At 48.0% G+C, this 18486-nt stretch overlaps 1 protein-coding gene across 1 annotated transcript in view; it reads left to right on the forward strand.

The window, feature by feature from the left end:
- TFE3 (transcription factor binding to IGHM enhancer 3) overlaps positions 1 to 18486 on the forward strand; it is a 71772-nt gene that overhangs the window by 28789 nt on the left and 24497 nt on the right. Inside the window, exon 2 of the mRNA XM_060252724.1 lies at positions 8953 to 9066. Within this exon, the coding sequence (XP_060108707.1) occupies positions 8953 to 9066 (114 nt within the window). The remainder of the gene's footprint in view (positions 1 to 8952; positions 9067 to 18486) is intronic.

Below are 18486 nucleotides of genomic sequence, written 5' to 3' on the forward strand. Positions count from 1 at the left end.
CAAGGAGGCTCTGGGGTCGCTACTCAGAGGCAGGCAATGGCAAACCGCCTCTATACCTCTCTTGCCTTGAACTGTAAGGCCCAGGCTAGATTGATCTCATCAGATCTCAGAAGCTAAGCAGGGCTGGCCCTGGTTTGTATTTGGATGGGAGACCATCAAAGGTTGCTATACAGAGGCAGGCAATGGCAAACCGCCTCTGTTCCTCTCTTGCCTTGAACTGTAAGGCCCAGGCTAGCCCGATCTCATCAGATTTTGGAAGCTGAACATGGTCAGCCCTGGCCACTATTTGGATGGGAGGCTGCAAGGAGGCTCTGGGTTTGCTAGGCAGAGGCAGGCAATGGCAAACCACCTCTGTTCCTCTCTTGCCTTAACCGGGATGTCCCAAGCTAGCCCGATCTCATCAGATTTTGGAAGCGAAGCATGGTCAGCCCTGGACAGTATTTGGACGGGGGGACTGCCAAGGAAGCCCAGGGTTGCTACGCAGAGGGAGGCAAGGGCAAAAATCCTCTCTGTTCCTCTCTTGCCTTGATCTGTGCTGCCCAAGTTAGCCTGATCTCATCGGATCTTGGAAGCTAAGCATGGTCAGCCCTTGGCTAAGATTGGATGGGAGGCTGCCAAGAAGAGTCTGGGGTCGCTACGCAGAGGCAGGCAATGCAAACCACCTCTGTTCCTCTCTTGTCTTGACCCAGGCTAGCCTGATCTCATCAGAACTGGGAATCTAAGCGGGGTTGGTCATGGTTAGCACTTGGGTGGGAGACCACAAGGAAGTCCAGGATGGCTACGCAGAGGCAGGCAATGACAAAGCCCCTCTGTTCCTCTCTTGCCTTGACCTGGTGGCCCAGGCTAGCTCAATCTCGTCAGATCTTGGAGCCTAAGTAAGATGAGCCCCGATCAGTACCTGGATGGGAGTCTCCCAAAGCAGACAAGGGTTTCCTGTGCAGAGGGAGGTGATAATAAACCACCCATGAATGTCTCTTGGCATGGAAATCCTCCGGTGTCACTGTAAGTTGGCTGCGGTTTATGGCAGTTTCCGCCACCCCCCGCGTGAGGGCTGTCTGCCCCTGCCTTCGAAAGCTGTGGAGACGTGAGGCCAAATTTAGGATCTTGGGGGATGTGATGTGGATTTTAATTTTTGCACACTGGTTGTATGCTTCAGCAGCTTTGTTGGGGCAAGAGGCCTTCTTGGGAGAGAGGAGAGATTCAGGCAGTCCGACTGATTTCAACATTTGCAGATTTATACTTGCGGTGTGCTAGAGATGTAGTAGAATTCAGCACATAAGAAAATCCCTAGCAGATCTGACCAAGCACCCATCTAGCCCTGTTTCCAACTGCCAGCCGTGATCAACCAGATTCTGCTGGAAAGCTTGCAGAGTATAATAAAAAGATGTTCTTAGCAGCTGCTGTTTGGGCATACAGGGCTTTTTTTGTAGCAAGAACTCCTTTGCGTATTAGGCCACACACCCCTGATGCATCCAATCCTCCAGGAGCTTACAGGGCTCTTCGTACAGGGCCTACTGTAAGCTCCAGGATGATTGGCTACTTCAGGGGTGTGTGGCCTAATATACAAAGGAATTCTTGCTACAAAAAAAAAAAGCCCTGGCATACTGCTCCTGAATTTGGAGGGTTTATTATTTGCTACCCTTGGACAGCAAGAAGATCAAATCAGTCAGCCCTAAGGGAAATCAACCCAGACTGTTCCCTGGAAGGTCAGATGCTGAAGCTGAAGCTCCAATACTTTGGCCACCCAATGAGAAGGGAGCACTCCCTGGAGAAGACCCTGATGCTGGGAAAGACAGAAGGCAAAAGAAAAAAGGGACGGCAAAAGATGAGATGGCTGGACAGCGTTACTGATGTAACAAACATGGATTTGAGCAGACTTCGGAGGATGGTGGAAGACAGGAGGGCCTGGCGTGACTTTGTCGACTGTGCGACTGAACAACAACAGCAACAAATTATTTGCTACTGGCATAGTTCCAGGCTAACATTTCTGCGGAGTAATTTCCTGTGCTATAGAAATAGGATTTTGGGGAGGTGGGATTCCGGTTGCCCTGGGTGGGGGGTGGTGGGGGTGGATATGGGAATCACAGTCCGAAGGTGGGATTCTATGCATCAGTGGAAATATTCCTCTGGATCTGACCCATTGTGACTAATGGCCATTAATAGTTTTTGCCGGAAGCAAGCCTCATTTGCTTTTTAAAGGCATATTTAAAGGCATTACGATCTACTTCACAACACCTTTTGACCGTGCCTGCCCCAAAGGATGTCTATCTTGCCTCAACCAGGGCTTTTTCGGCCTTGGCCCTGGCCTGGTGGAATCAGCTCCCTGCAGGATCCGGGCCCTGTGGGATTTATTGCCATTTCACAGGGCCTGTAAGACGGAGCTGTTCCGCCGGGCCTTCGGTTGAGGCAGCAGGCGTCCATATTCCATCTTCTTTGCCCCCCTGGCTGCAACGTTGTTTTTTCTGGTAATACCATCCTTTTTACTTACCTTTGGGCCTGTAGCTACATTGATACGCTGAGTGTACCCAATTGGAATTGCTCCCCGTGCTGTCATATTACCGTTTTAATGGTGTTATGATGTGATTTTAATGGTTTTAATACGTATGTACTGCTTGTAGTTCAAATTATGTTGTTCTCCAGTCTGGGCCCGCTTGAGAGAAAGGGCGGAGTTTAAGTCAACTGAAATGAAATAAATAAGATATGATTTTGAGAGAATAAATTCCCAAAGGTGATTATTTGCTGGCATGAACAAAAACTTCCCCTTTGTTTTTGGCTTGTGCCTTTTGGATGACCTACAGAGGCAATGTGCCCTCTAAGCTTTGGTGGAGTCTTGTGAGCAGAAATTCTACTTTGTGAGCTATAGCATTAAAGTTGTAAGCTACTAGCATTACAATTGTGAGCTACTGCATAAATTTGTTTGCTCTGGGGCCATTTTTTGTGAGCTAAGAAAAAATGTGTGAGCCAGAGACTAAAAAACTGTGAGCTAGCTCACGCTAACTCAGTTTAGAGGGAACGCTGGTTATAGGTCTGCTCCAATGTTTCCTTTAAGCTGCAGAGTCTTGTGAGCAGAAATTCTACTTTGTGAACTACTGCCGTTAAAGTCGTGAGCGAATGGCATTAAAGTTGTGAGTTACTGTATAAATTATTGTGCTCTGGGGTCATCCTTCCTGAGCTAAGACAAAAATCTGTGAGCTGGACGCTAAAAATCTGTGAACTAGATCATGCTAACTCAGCTTAGAGGGAACACTGGTGCTCACGTCTAAGTGTTAAGTGTGTCCTTGGTTCTTGCCTTCACGCTGTTTGTTAGCTTGTGAGCTTCGGTTATGACTTCTTGCCGCTTATTCTCTTAAATGGAGAGTCCTAACTTCGTGGGACAAACACTCCTCCAAAAACTAACCTGATTAGCTTTGTTGCTATCTCCCTCCAGGGATCTCTTTTTAGTTTTCCAGTAAGTTGACCTTCGGGGTTGTGGGTGGCTTTAATCCCAGCGCAACTGACAATTAGCCTCCTCTGCCCTGCTGAACACTATGCCGTCGAGCAGTTGGAATGTTTGTGAACGTTCCGTGGAGTGGTAACAGCGCTTTCATCACCGCAAGTGCTTTTGTCAGTGAAATCCTGTGCACAGTGTGCAGAGTTACTCTTTTCTGAGCCCCTTGACTTGAGCGAACTGAGACTGGAGTCACTGTGCATAGGATTGTGCTGGAAAAGACTTTTGCACGAAGGAATTCACAAAAGGCACAGAGCGGTGTAGAAGTAATAGGCTGTCTGAATCAACCTAGCATAGGGGCAAGGAGAGACACACAATCAGCCGCAGCAGTAGGATGGATTGGTTTTTTCCCCCCTTGCTCTCCTGATCTAAAGTGTGATGAATTTAGGGTTTCCAGGTCCGACTCAGGAAATATCTGGACACTTTGGGGGTGGAGCCAGGAGCAAGGTTGTGAGGAGTACCACTGAACTCCAAAGGAAGTTCTGGCCATCACATTTAAAGGGACCACACACCTTTAGATGCCTTCCCTCCATTGGAAATAATGGGGGATGGAGGCACCTTCTTTTGGGGCTCATAGAATTGTACTTCCTGTTCCAGTCTTTTTAAAAAATTTTTTTTGGGGGGGGTGTTTTGAGAAGAGGCACCAGAAGCAATGCTAAAAATTTGGTGCCTCTCCCTAAAAAAAAAATAGCTTCCCCCAAGCTAGCTGGTGGCTTAGAGAATGTGTTTAAAGTTAAAGTTGCTTTCTTTCCACCTCTCTCTCCCCATCTATTTTCCTTCCTTCCTTCCTTCCTTCCTTCCTTCCTTCCTTCCTTCCTTCCTTCCTTCCTTCCTTCCTTCCTTCCTTCCTTCCTTCCTTCCTTCCTTCCTTCCTTCCTTCCTTCCCTCCCTCCCTCCCTCCCTCCCTCCCATGTTCATGTCTCGTGACTCTCAAACATCTGACATTTATTGTATATGGCTCTTACATTAAGCAAGTTTGGCCATCCCTGCCCTAGGGTATAATAGGTAAGGAAAAGGAAAGGTCCCCTGTGCAAGAACCAGTCATTTCCGACTCGGGTGACATTGCTTTCACAACGCTTTCACGGCAGACTTTTTTTTTTATGCTCACGACCAGAGTTCGATCCCCGGTGGAAGCTGGGTTTTCAGGTAGCCGGCTCGAGGTTGACTCAGCCTTCCATCCTTCCGAGGTCAGTAAAATGAGTACCCAGCTTGCTGGGGGAAAGTGTTGGGTATAATAGAGTGCTCTGCAAATATTTCTTTCTCTGCCTCAGCTTTCTGAAGCAGGGGAAGGGCCTCCAAACCAGGGAATCCCCTGTTGCCAACTGAGGATGGACAACTCTATGATCCTGTTCTTTAGAATTGGTACAGTCAATTCCACCAAGATGGGGTTGGATGGAGAGTCTCCTCTATTGCAGCCTGCCGCAGGCCGATCGGAATTCAGAGCGATGAGACACAAACACGAGTAATTTGCGACAGTAGGAAGCCACTGTTTGAGAAGTGAGACTCCTCTGTTTACAGCTTCTTTTTGGTTTTGCTGGCAAATACCGTCCGCCCACCACAGGCCGTGGCGGAGGCTCTGGCTCCAGATAAACAGGTGTTGAGTCAGACCGTTGGTGTGCCGAGGTCAGTGTTGTCTCCTCTCTGGCTGGCAGGAGCTCCCTAGATCTCAGATGGATCTTTTTGACATCACCTGCTACCTAATCCTTTCACCTGGAGCTGCCGGGGATTGAACTGGGGACTGTCAGCTTGCAAAACATGATCTACCACTGAGCCAAAGCCCTTCCCCTTATACTGAATCAGCACCTTTCTATCAAGGTCAGTATCGTTTACTCAGACAGGCAGCAGCTCTCCAGGGTCCCAGGCTGAGGTGTTTCTCATCCCCTCTTACCTGGTTGTTTTAACTGGAGATGCCGGGGATTGAACCTGGGACCTACAAGATTATGCATAGGATGGAGAAGATAGAGAAAGAAGTACTTTTCTCCTTTACTCACAATATGAGAACATTCAATGGACAGTCAATGAAATTGCTGAGTAGTTGGGTTAGAATGGATGAAAGGAAGCACTTCTTCACCCAAAGGGGGATTAACACATGGAATTCACTGCCACAGGAGGGATGGCAGCTACAGGCGTAGACATCTTCAAGAGGTGATAAACAGATGGAGCAGAGGTCCATCAGTGGCTATTAGCCATAGCGTATTGTTGGTGCGGTGATGCTCTGTAATCTTGGTGCTGGGGTGTGTGTGTGTGTGTGCGCAGTGTGATGGCCTCTACTGATGGACCTGTTGGCACCTGGTTTTTTTGGCCACTGTGTGACACAGAGTGTTGAACTGGATGGGCCATTGGGCTGATCCAACATGGCTTCTCTTATGTTCTGTGTGCCAGGCAGAAGATGCGTGTTATGGTAAAGCTATGACTCGTCCCCAACAGGCTGCAATAAACTGGCAGGCTGCACTTTGCTCATGCTCAGGAGCATTCTTGATTTTTCAGATTCTCATAAGCCAGAGTTATCATCAGCCCTATATTTCATCCTTGACAATTTTCTGGAAGGGGGGGGGGGAAGGTGTATTTTGAATTTCCCCCCCTACTTGCCTTTTTAAAAAGATAATTCACAGCTTTGCGGCGGTGGGGGGTGTTTCTTTTGGTGCTCACATTGATTTCTTTAAATAACTGCTTCCTTTTGTGTGAGTGATACATGCTGAATGACCTTTTTTGGCGGAAAGAACTCTCTTCCAGTTGATGGGCAAGGTCTGCGGATGCTCAGGGATACTAAAGAGTTTCAAATGCCTCAGTTTAACTGTTGTGATTACTTCCCCTGGTTTGAAGTCTGAACCAGTGGTTCTTGGACCTTGCTTGTTCTGGCCCATTTTTGTCCTTCCAGGACAGCGGCCTACTGGAAAATTTCCCTGTCAGTTATAGGCCTAGTCCGTCCCTGGTGGGGCAGTAGTTGTCAGTGGTGTGCCATATTTCCTGTCATAGGTTTGTGGCCCCTTTGCTGTGGGGCTACAAACCTATGACCTGTGTAGTCCAGATACACTCCAGATACAGACAAACCAGATTTGGCTGTCTCTCTATTGGTGTCTTTCACCAGACTTTTTTGTTTCGTCTGGCATACCCCCAATAACGCTTCTTGGCTCTCTTTCTAGTGTTGTTTGTGTGTTTGTTTTAATTTTGTATAATTTTAACTGTATTTTGTTTTAAGCATTTTAACGTTTCTTCCATTTGCTGCCTCGAGGACCCTAATTGGGTGGAAAGGGGGCATAAAAATGTTTTGCTTGATTCGTGTGCACCCTGCCATTCTCCCCAATGGGGATCCAAAACGGCTTACTTCATTCTCCTCTCCATTTTATTGCCACAGCAACCCTGTGAGGTAGGTTAGGTTGAGGGAGTGTGACTGACGCACGGTCACCCAAGCAAACGTCTATGGCATGAGTGGGGATTTGAACCTGGGATCTCCTGAATACTAATCTGACATTCTTAACCACTATACCACACTGGCTCTGTTTCTTAGTGTACCAATTTGGATGTATGGGGCAGCCGTAAATTAATTTCTGAAGATGGCTTTGGGGGGCGGGGAGAGAAGAATGACCAGATAGCCTATGCTTGTCTGATTACTTGGAGAGGAGACCACCAAGGAAGTCTAAGGTTGCTATGCAGAGGCAAACACTTGGGGCTCTTTAGCTTGGAGAAACATCAACTGAGGGGTGACATGATAGAGGTTTACAAGATTATGCATGGGATAGAGAAGGTAGAAAAAGAAGTCCTTTCCTCCCTTTCTCACAATATGAGATCTCGTGGGTGCTCAGTGAAATTGCTGAGCAGTCGGGTTAGAACGGATAAAAGGAAGTACTTTGGGTGAAGAACATGTGGAATTCACTGCCACAGGAGGTAGCAGCGGCTGCAAGCATAGACAGCTTCAAGAGGGGATTGGATAAACATATGGAGCAGAGGTCCATCAGTGGCTATAAGCCACAGTGTATTGTTGGAACTCTCTGTCCGGGGCAGTGATGCTCTGTATTCTTGGTGCTTGGGAGAGGCCACAATGGGAGGGCTTCTAGTGTCCTGACCCCACTGATGGACCTCCTGACGACGCCTGGGTTTTTTTGGCCACTGTGTGACAGAGTGTTGGACTGGATGGGCTGTTGGCCTGATCCAACATGACTTCTCTTATGTTCTTAGGCAGGCACTAGCAAACCAACTTTGTTTGTCTCTTCCTTGACCTAAATGGCCCAGTCTAGCTCAATCTCGTCAGATCTTGGAAGCTATGCCATGTTGGCCCTGGTTAGCATTCGGGTGGGAGATCACCAAGGGAGGTCCAGGGTTGCTACGCAGAGGCAAGCAATGGCAGACCACCTCTGTGGATCTCTTGCCTTGACCTGGATGGCCCAGGCTAGCCTGATCGTGTCAGCTCTTGCTAGCTAAGTAGGGTGAGCCTTGGTTTGTATTTGGGTGGGAAACCACCAAGGAAGGTATGGAGTTGCTACATAGAGGCAGGCGGTGACAAACCACCCCTGGCCTTGAAAACCTTGTGGAATCACCATAAGTTGGTTGTGACCAGTGTTCCCTCTAAGCTGAGTTAGCGTGAGCCAGCTCACAGGTTTTTAGCCTCCAGCTCACACATTTTTGCCTTAGCTCAGGAAGGATGACCCCAGAGCCCACTATTTTATGCAGTAGCTCACAACTTTAATGCCAGCGGCTAACGAAGTAAACTTTTTGCTCACAAGACTCTTCAGCTTAGAGGGAACATTGGTTGTGACTTAACGACGACAACGATGAGAGAGCAAGCAGGACTTAGACCACAGCTGTCGGGACAGACTTATTAATTTGTTTAAAATGTGGTGACAGCTATGCCCAGGAAAAGAAGGAGGCATTGCTGACATTGAAGCAGATTTCATCAACAGGTGTTCCTTAGGAAATCTGGTTTTGTATTGTACCATAAAGAGAGAGAGAGAGAGATTCAGAGAGGCTGAGTATTCATTTACAGACTGAGATTTTTTGCGCTTGCACTTAAAGGGGAACAAAGCCGTGTGACTCACAACCGGTGTATTTTTTAATTTATTTATTATTTTCAATTTATAACCCAAATGGGCACTGAGCAGGTAACAGCAATCCAGCACCACAGAGTGAAAATCAAAGTCATATAATCAGGGGGTTTTTTTGTAGCAGGAACTCCTTTGCATATTAGGCTGCACACCCCTGATGTAGCCAGTCCTCCTGGAGCATATAATAGGCCCGGTACTAAGAGCCCCGTAAGCTCTTGGAAGATTGACTACAGAAGAGGGGTGCAGTCTAATATGCAAAGGAGCTCGTGCTACAAAAGAAGCCCTGCATATAATAAAATGGTATTAACATTCTAAAAATGAATTCCAGTTCTGCGGATGGCAGTATCAATTGTATCCGCTCCTCTCATACATCCCCCAGCTGGTCTAAAACAGATGACTCGACAAACTTATTCTTTCTTCAAACAGCCTTGACTCTCTGCTCCCTGAATCTGGGATTGTGGCCGACATTGACGTGGAGAACATTCTCTCATTGAACAGCGACAGTTTCTACGAGCTCAAGAGCCAACCCATTGGTGTGAGGTAAGGGAGAAAAGAGCGGGAAACTGTTTTGGGCCCTCCTCAGAAACTGCCACAGGCTTCTTCTAAGGCTCTTCTTCATCTGTTGGGGCTGTGGAGGGGGAGGTAAGGGGGAGGTATCCCAAATGCTCCCAAAGCAAATGGGCCCTTGACAGAGAATGCCCAAAAGTGAGCTAGCACGGTGTAGTGTTTGAGAGCGGTGGACTCCAATCTGGAGAATCGGGTTTGATTCCCCACTTCTCTTCCACTTGAAGCCACCTTGGGTCAGTCCCAGTTCTCTCAGCGCTCTCTCAGGCCCACCCACCTCACAGGATGTCTGTTGTGGGGAAAAGGAAAGATTTTAAGCTGCTCTGAAACTCCTTTGGATAGTGAAGAATAGGGTATAAAAACTTCTTCACGGGCCTTCTTAGAATGCGAACTGTACTCAGTGTTGAATGTTGACTTTAGCAGAGAGGTAAACTTTCTGGAAATGTCGAAAGCATGAAATTCTCCCCCCCCCCCCCCGCCCCCGCATTTTCTTCAGGAAATAATAATATATGTGCATGGACTCTTATCTGGGAGAACTGGGTTTGATTTCCCACTCCTCCACTTGCAGCTGCTGGAGTGGCCTTGGGTCAGCCATAGAAGAATAAGCAATTGGATTAATACCCCGTTCTTCACTCAGAGTCTCAGATCAGCTTACAATCTCCTTTCCTTCCTCTCCTCGCAACTGATACCCTGTGAGGTTGGTGGGGCTGAGAGAGCTCTGACAGAAACTGCTCTTGAGAGGAACAGCTCTGAGAGGGAGCTGTGACTGACCCAAGATCATACCAGCAGCTGCATGTGGCAGAGTGGGGAATCAGACCTGGTTCTCCCAGATAAGAGTCTACGCATTTAACCACTACGCCGAACTTGTTAAGATATTAGGAGCTATAGGAGCTGTTAATCCCTGGTATGTATATGTGTATGTGCGGGGAGTACACTGTTCTTCAAACAAGTTCACAGATACAATCCAACAGTGAAAGTGTTTAATTTGAATTTATTAACAAATTCAAGGCAACGTACTTCCTGGGATTTAACAAGGACCTTAGATTCTCAAGGAGCCTGTGGCACAGAGTGGTAAATTGCAGTGCTGAAGTCCAAGCTCTGTTCATGACTTGAGCAGTATTCCTTCTAAGCTGAGTTAGTGTGAGGTAGCTTACAGAATTTTAGAAGAAGAAGAAGAAGATATTGGATTTATATCCCGCCCTCCACTCCGAAGAGTCTCAGAGCGGCTCACAATCTCCTTTACCTTCCTCCCCCACAACAGACACCCTGTGAGGTAGATGAAGATATTGGATTTATATCCCGCCCTCCACTCCGAAGAGTCTCAGAGTGGCTCACAATCTCCTTTACCTTCCTCCCCCACAACAGACACCCTGTGAGGTAGATGAAGATATTGGATTTATATCCCACCCTTCACTCCGAAGAGTCTCAGAGCGGCTCACAATCTCCTTTACCTTCCTCCCCCACAACAGACACCCTGTGAGGTAGATGAAGATATTGGATTTATATCCCACCCTTCACTCCGAAGAGTCTCAGAGCGGCTCACAATCTCCTTTACCTTCCTCCCCAACAACAAACACCCTGTGAGGTGGATGGGGCTGAGAGGGCTCTCACAGCAGCTGCCCTTTCAAGGACAACCTCTGCCAGAGCTATGGCTGACCCAAGGCCATTCCAGCAGGTGCAAATGGAGGAGTGGGGAATCAAACCTGGTTCTCCCAGATAAGAGTCCGCACACTTAACCACTACACCAAACTGGCTCTCCTGTTTTAGCCTCCAGCTCACACATTTTTGTGTTAGCTCAGGAAGGATGACCCCAGAGCACAATAATTTATGTAGCAGTTCACAACTTCAATGCCAGTAGCACACAAAGTAGAATTTTCCCTCACAAGACTCTGCAGCTTAGAGGGGGCATTGGATCTGAATTCGATCCCGGCTGAAGCTGGGTTCAGGTAGCCGGCTCAAGGTTGACTCAGCCTTCCATCCTTCCGAGGTCGGTAAAATGAGAACCCAGTTTACTGAGGGTAAAGTGTAGATGGCAAACCACCCGGTAACAAAAAGGCTGCCAAGAAAACACGTCGTAATATGCCATCACCCCATGAGCCAGTAATGACTCAGTGCTTGCACAGGGGACTTCCTTTACCTTTAGATTCTTAACTCACTATAGGTGTTGCTATCTCTCCTATCCCACACCTTACAGATGTTTCTTTTCCCCACCATTTCATTTCCTCCTGTGTTAGACTGGATGTTGACTGTAGTCTGTTGCTGTTTGTCATGGCTGGGAGCGTCCCACGCCCACTCTGGGTGACGTGATTTCTCTTTCGATGGGATCCGTTTGTTGTGAGGATCAAACAGAGGAGAATTATGGAAGCCACCTTGAGTCTCTTTTTTTTGGGGGGGGAAGGTGGGAGTATAAATAAAGTACATGTTTGAGAGGAGATAGATGGCAAGGGTCTCCATAAAAAAACTCCCAGTATTCTACAATTAAAATTATATCAGCCTGCAATTTTGACATATTTATTTCTTTCACTGCTTTTACCCCAGAATTGAACCCAAATAAATGGTTACCATTTTAACCTCCTCCTCCTCCTTTTTTCTTCTTCCTCCTTCTTCCCCCCCATCTGATCCTTGACTCTGTTAAATATCTCCATTATGCTGTATGATAATTTACTGCTCACCCTCTGTCTAAGTGTATTGACTGGTAATTTCTTATTCCCCCCCCCCCCGGCTTGAGTCTAATTGGCCCTTCCTGGCAACTAACCCCCCTTTCTATATGTAATGGTTGAGGAAATTCTGTTTCACTGTATCTGACGAAGTGTTCGTGCCAACAAAAGCTTATACCTTGAACAAAACTTCATTTGGTATTTCTCCCATGGGGTCCAGGGAACTGGGCAAAGGATGCTCCGGCTCTTTCCCTCCCTCCCTAGGGGACCACGAGGGAGAGGAGCTCAACCGATGGAGAAAATCAAGGTTTTGCTCTGTAGCTCCTGTGCGATTGAGCAAGCCTTGCAAAGCAAGCTGAGATGCAGAAGGAAGCAAGAGAGAGGGAGAAGGAAACAGACAAGAGCCAGTTGTTTGGGGGCCTGATTCGGCCCCCTGGACCGCATGTTTGACACCCCTGTCCTAGCAGTTGCCAGGGTGCATTTGTACCCCACTTGCTTTCTGATGCATGTCCTTTCCTTTGCACTGTTGGGCTTTCCACCCCATCCCTCATTAGCCTCACCGCTCTGTGGTTTCCTCCAGCACTTTCTCCTTCTGGGTCTTTGCAAAGAATCTCAGCTGTTTAATGAAGTTAATGGACTTTCAGATCTTTCCTTAGAAGAGGGATCAACCCAGATTGTGTGGAGTGTGGGAGCTGGAGGTTAGAGGGCTGGGCGTGGCCTGATGGCTGTTAACAGGCTTTGGTGGGCATTGACCATAGAAGCCAGTGTTTGCTCTGTGTCCCACTGTAACCTTTGGACTTAAGCAACTAAGATAGGCCATACTAAAATGCAGTGTAAATAGTAGCCCTTTTCATATAACTAACTGGATGTTATTTGTTGTCGGCCTGATTTTGAGTAAAGCAATCCAGAAATGATGTTGTCTTTGTTCAGAAAAAGCAGTTGAAATGGTCTCACATATAGGGTTGCCAAGTCCAACCCCAGAAATATCTGGGGACTTTGGGGGTGGAGCCAGGAGACTTTGGGGGTGGAGCCAGGAGACACTGGGGGGGAGGGGGGAAACGGCACTGGGGAGCATGGCCAGCCGCCCTGTCTCGGAGCGGGCGATGCCGCTGCGCGGCTGCCGCCTCTTCTCCGCTCGCCGTGGCTGCACCTCCGAGATGGGCTCAGCCTGAGCCCATCTCGGAGGAGCAGCCACGGCGAGCAGAGAAGAGGCGGCAGCAGCGCGGCGGCCTCGCCCGCTCCGCCTCTGGGGTGGAATCGGAGGGGGGGTGGAGGCGGGCTGGGGTGCGGCGAGCCGCGAGTCCGGGTCCTAGAAGGTTCTGGATTCACGGCTCGCCATGCTCCTGGCCTGCCTCCGCCCTCCCCTGGTTTTGCCTGCGCTGCTGCCACCTCTTGGCTGCTCCTCCGAGATGGGCTCAGCCTGGGCCCATCTCAGAGGAGCAGCTGCGGTGGGTGGGGAGGAGGCGGCTCGCCATGCTCCCCGGCGCCGTTTCCCCCCCTCCCCCTGCTTCTGTTTTTTTGGGGAGCGGGGGGAGAGGGTGGAAATCCTGGGGTCCCCCGCCAGGGCGGGAGGGTTGGGAAGCCTACTCACATATCTTTTTCCACTGTGAACTTTATCAAGAGGAAAGATTGCATCTAATTACCCCACTTTTATCTAAATTCAAACTCTTGCAGTTTTATATAAATTTTAGAACTGAGGGTGCTTCAGAAATTTTCATTGGAAGATACACAGAGCTCAATAATTCAGGCAGTCGCAAAATTTTGTTCCATTGTGATTTGTAAGAGGAAATATTTGGAAGAGCCTTGATTTCCTGACTGTACTCTTATGAGTTGTCTTGTTGTCTTCCTTTATTGCTGTTCTGGTCTTTGACTGAAATATTGATTGATTGAGTAAAGCAATACAGGGACGGGGGTTTCATACAGCGAATTTGCTTCCGTGAATCTGATGTGCTATGGTCATTTCAAACCGTGCCACCTTTTCTCCCCGCCCTTTTTTGCTGTGTGATCTTTCTCAGGCTCTTAAAAAAATGTTCTAAGGCAGGGGTGTCAAACTCATTTATTATGAGGACCGGATCTGAGGCCATGTTGGGCCAGGCCATGTGTGTACCTATTTAAGATTAGGTAGCAGAGATATAAATTTTATAAAGAACACAAAACCCCACAAATACACATTTTTTAAACATGCTTAAAATGTTAGCATTCATTGGTTTTAGATGCTTTCTTTGTATTTCTCCCATGGGATCCAGGGAACTGGGCAAAGGAAACTCTGGCTCTTTCCTTTCTTCCCCAGGGGATGGGGGGGGAGCCTCAGACAATAGAAGAGAGGCTTGGTCAGAAACTCTGCTATGCAACTGAGAGAGCCTGGCAAAGGAAGCTATCCCCCCTTCATCTGCAAGGGAGGAGCCTCAGCCAATGGAGAAAATAGAGGTTTTGCCCTGTCTCTCCTGTGCAATTGAGGAAGCCTTGCAAAGCAAGCTGTTATGCAGAAGGAAGCAAGAGAGAGGGAGAAGGAAGCAGGTGGCAGCCAGTTGCTCGAGGGCCTGATTCGGCCCCCGAACTGCATGCTTGACACCCCTGTATAAAGGTGATCACTATAGTGTTATAGTGGCACTATTGAGATGCATTGAGTTAATGGAATCATGGCATCTCTATGTGGTTTAGCCCTATGGCGCTGACGTGAGAGCAGTTTTTAAAACGTGAGGAAGATAGTGCGGCAAAAAAGGGCAGGACGGGGCGGGGGGGGGGAAGCAGCCTTGTAAGAAACGCTCTGGACATTTTAAACAGCGCACTGCAGCGATTCAGAAGTGCAACGAAGGGGCTGAAAACAGAAAGAAAAGAAAAAAGCAGTTTCCCTCAAAGGGAGCTCAACCACGCTTTGCTAACCCAAGGCAAGAGGGTTCGTAAGAGCAGGTAAATAAATCTCACTAGCAGCCAGTTATTAAAACAGGACATTCCGAAATGACAGAAAAAAATCCATTAGCAACCAGTTACCAAAACAGAATGCAAAGCCAGTTTGAAAAGGGTCAGTGAGGAGAGAATCAAATAACACGGGACAACTCCCATTCATTCCCTGTGAACCCAAGAAGACCTCCCACGCTCAGCTCCCGGAAGCTGTTGTGCAATGGTAGATTGGTTTCGTTTTAAGGTGCTGCACATGTCTTTTTTTTTTCCCTTTGAAAAAGAGCTGCTGCCGGAATTCGTTGAGAAATTAACCACGGTCTGCTATCCTGGGTTAAACAAAGACTTTGTCCTTCCGTACATGCTACAGTTTCTAATAGTTCCACGCCACCAGTGTTCCCTCTAAGCTGAGTTAGCGTGAGCTAGTTTACAGATTTTTAGCCTCCAGCTCACACATTTTTGTCTTAGCTCAGGAAGGGTGACCCAGAGCACACTAATTTCTGCAGTAGCTCACAACTTTAATGCCGGTAGCTCACAACGTAGAATTTTTGCTCCCAAGACTTCTGCGTAGAGGGAACATTGCATGCAACCCGCTTTTAAGAAATGTTAATTGGCTGTTTTTGTCAATGAGGGATGCCAACCTCCAGGTGGGACCTGGGGATCTCCTGGAATTACAGCTGATCTTCAGACTACAGAGATCAGTTTCCCTGGAGAAAATGGCTACTTTGGAGGGTGGACCTTTTTAGAAGTCCCTCAGAGGCTGTTAGCCACAGCGTATTGTTGGAACTCTCTGTCTGGGGCAGTGATGCTCTGTATTCTTGGTGCTTTGGGGAGCGGGGTAACAGTGGGAGGGCTTCTAGCCCCACTGGTGGACCTCCTGATGGCACTTGGTTTTTTTGGCCACTGGGTAGAGATGTGAAGGGCCGGAAAAAAAACGGAAAAATTCAGAAAAAAACCAGTTTTCCCTCGTTTTTTTCCTGAGGCCTTCCCCCTCCCCCCAAAAAGAGAAAATTGGAAAAATTGAAAAAAAAGAAAAAAAATTGATTATGGAACATTTTATTTTAACTTGCTGAATAAAATATTTCAAGACAAGGTGTTCAAATATTTTCCAAATCATTTTTTTAAAAATATGTATGGTATCAGATTATTCGAATTTCTGTGCCCTGAGGACAAGCAAGTCCTAGGTCATGCCCATTCATTGAAACTTAGTCCTACACTCTCTTCTGTACACATCCCCCCTCTTCAATTGTTTTTATGAGAATGAGTTTTTTTATTTTTATTTAATACTGTGGAGAGGAAATATGAATAATTGTTACTTCTGAATGTTTAAAAATTGTTTTGTGGAGGGGTTTTTTTTTTTGTCCCACATAAGCTAATAAACAGTTCAGGAAACTGTTGCTTCATTTGTTATAATTACACATAACTATTATTTTAAAAGTACATTCTTTTTGTAATAATTGTTTGGATACACTATATTTTTAATATGCTAGTTGTGATAATATCATGCCAAGTAAAATTGTCCATAGTCATATTTCATGTTCCTAAAGTAACAGAATGACTTTCAACCTGGAAAAGAAAAAAGAAGTGCTAATGTATCATTTTTTCAATTTTTCCGAAAATTTCTGGTTTTTCCCCAAGATTCTGGAAATTTTACATTGCTACCACTGTGTGACACAGAGTGTTGGACCGGATGGGCCATCGGCCTGATCCAACATGGCTTCTCTTGTGTTCTTATGACTCTGTGGCATTGTACCCTGCTGAGGCCCTTTTCTTCCTTGGGCTCTGCACCCCCAAATCTCCAGGAGTTTCCCAGTCTGGACCTGGCGACCCTCCACCCCCTCCCCCCACTAGTGGTCAGTGAGACCCGTCAACCCTATTTGTCATACTATAATCTTGCATTGGTATTAGTTAATTTCCTTCAACTTCAGAAAGCTGCTTCACGAAGTTGTGTTTACCCCACTTGCTTACTTGGTTTATTTGAATCCCATGAGAGAGGGATTGGAACCACTGGTGTGGGTTTTGGCCACCGTGTGTCAGAGTGTTGGACTGGAAGGGCCATTGGCCTGATCCAACATGGCTTCTCCTATGTTCTTACGTCTGGGGCAGTGATGCTCTATATTCTGGGTGCTTGTGGGAGGGGGCAACAGTGGGAGGTCTTCTGGAGTTCTGGCCCCGCTGGTGGACCTCCTGATGGACCCTGGATTTTGGCCACCGTGTGACACAGAGTGCTGGACTGGATGGGCGATTGGCCTGATCTAGCATGGCTTCTTATGGCCCTGCTGGTGGATCTCCTGATGGCACTTGCTTTTTTTGGCCACTGTATGACACAGTGCTTGTGGGGGGGGCAACAGTGGGAGGACGTCTGGAGTTCTGACCCCATTGGTGGACCTCCTGATGGCTTGTGGGTTCTGGCCACTGTGTGACTTAGAGTGGGGTGGGTGGGGGGTGGGCTCCCTCTGGGAATCCTACCCCCCCAGGGAAAGTGCATGCGCAATACATAGCCTCTCCTCTCCCGGTGTAGTGAACGCCGCGTGGTCACTGTCTGGCTATGCCTGGCAGATGGTCACTGCAATGGCCTTTCCTGCATTACTGCATCCGTAGCAACACCTTCTCGCTGGTCCCCCCCGTTTTCACAGAGTTTGCTACGTCATGGTGCGACCGAAGTGTCCGGCGGTATAACTGGATGGGCAGGCTGGGCCCACCAACCTCGTCAGCCTAAGAGAAGGAAAACTCTAACATCAAACCCGGGCAGATAGAGCTCGTTAATGTAACACCTACCACCTGGAGGACTCACTGCCGGCGTCCCGGCTTACTGGGCCATGGCAGATGACCCCCAGGTGAAAGGGTGGAGCCAGTACCGCGCACGCTGCGCTTCACCTAAAAAATTCCTCTGCGCAGGCCTGAAGGGCATATCCACACACACAACCCACAACGCATCAAGTCCTGCAGCGATAGGCAAGGGGCGAAATGGCAGGTGGAAGGTGCCACTGGAAGCCGCAGTCCCAATCCTGCATGTAGGCGGTTCAGGATATTGGTCGCCTGATGCTAACCCGGAGACGAAAGCATCTTTCGGCAGCACCCTGAACGACCAAGCAGCCTTATCTAAGGACAGCACTGCTTGCTCCACACGGAGAGGGGCCTAGAAAAGGTGGCCTAAACAAAGCTCGTCTCCCCCACCCCAGTTGGCTAGCCGCGGTCAACGGGCATCCTTACTTGCGGTCGAAAAATAACAACAAAGAAAAGGCATGCACCTGCCTCACAAAGTGTGCAAAGACTACAGGACCAACCCTAAATCAGACTTTTCCCTGCAGCCGCTGTGGCCGGACCTGCCTGTCCCACATTGGTCTTGTCAGCCACCAGCGAGCCTGCAGCAAACGTGGACTAATGCACCCTTCTTAAATCTTCGTTCGCGAAGCCAAGCCGAGAGAGAGAGAGAGAGTGACTTAGAGTGTTGGACTGGATGGGCCATTGGCCTGATCCAGCATGGCTTCTCTGACATTCTTATCTCTCTCCTCACCCACTGCATGCAACTTGAATTTAACAATTTAATTCCAGTTCCTTTTACAGAATGATGCACCAAACCCCTTTCTGCCTCAGTTCCTCCTCCTCCCCACTTCTGTAATCCTTCCAAAATGATTTCCTCTTTGCATATTTGAAGAACTGAACTCTGACTTCAAGCTCATATCAGGAAAAAATGTTGCTAGTCTTTAAGGATAAGAAACCCCCTCACACAGACGACACCCTCATGCATTTACTAAACGCTCCGGGAGGCAGGGTGGGTTTGTACACGCTGACTCCATTCCCTTGTGTGATCACCTGGTCATCGCAGGGGGGACCGTGC

This window comes from Heteronotia binoei, chromosome 13 (genome assembly GCF_032191835.1).
Source record: "Heteronotia binoei isolate CCM8104 ecotype False Entrance Well chromosome 13, APGP_CSIRO_Hbin_v1, whole genome shotgun sequence".
Classification (NCBI taxonomy): domain Eukaryota; kingdom Metazoa; phylum Chordata; class Lepidosauria; order Squamata; family Gekkonidae; genus Heteronotia; species Heteronotia binoei.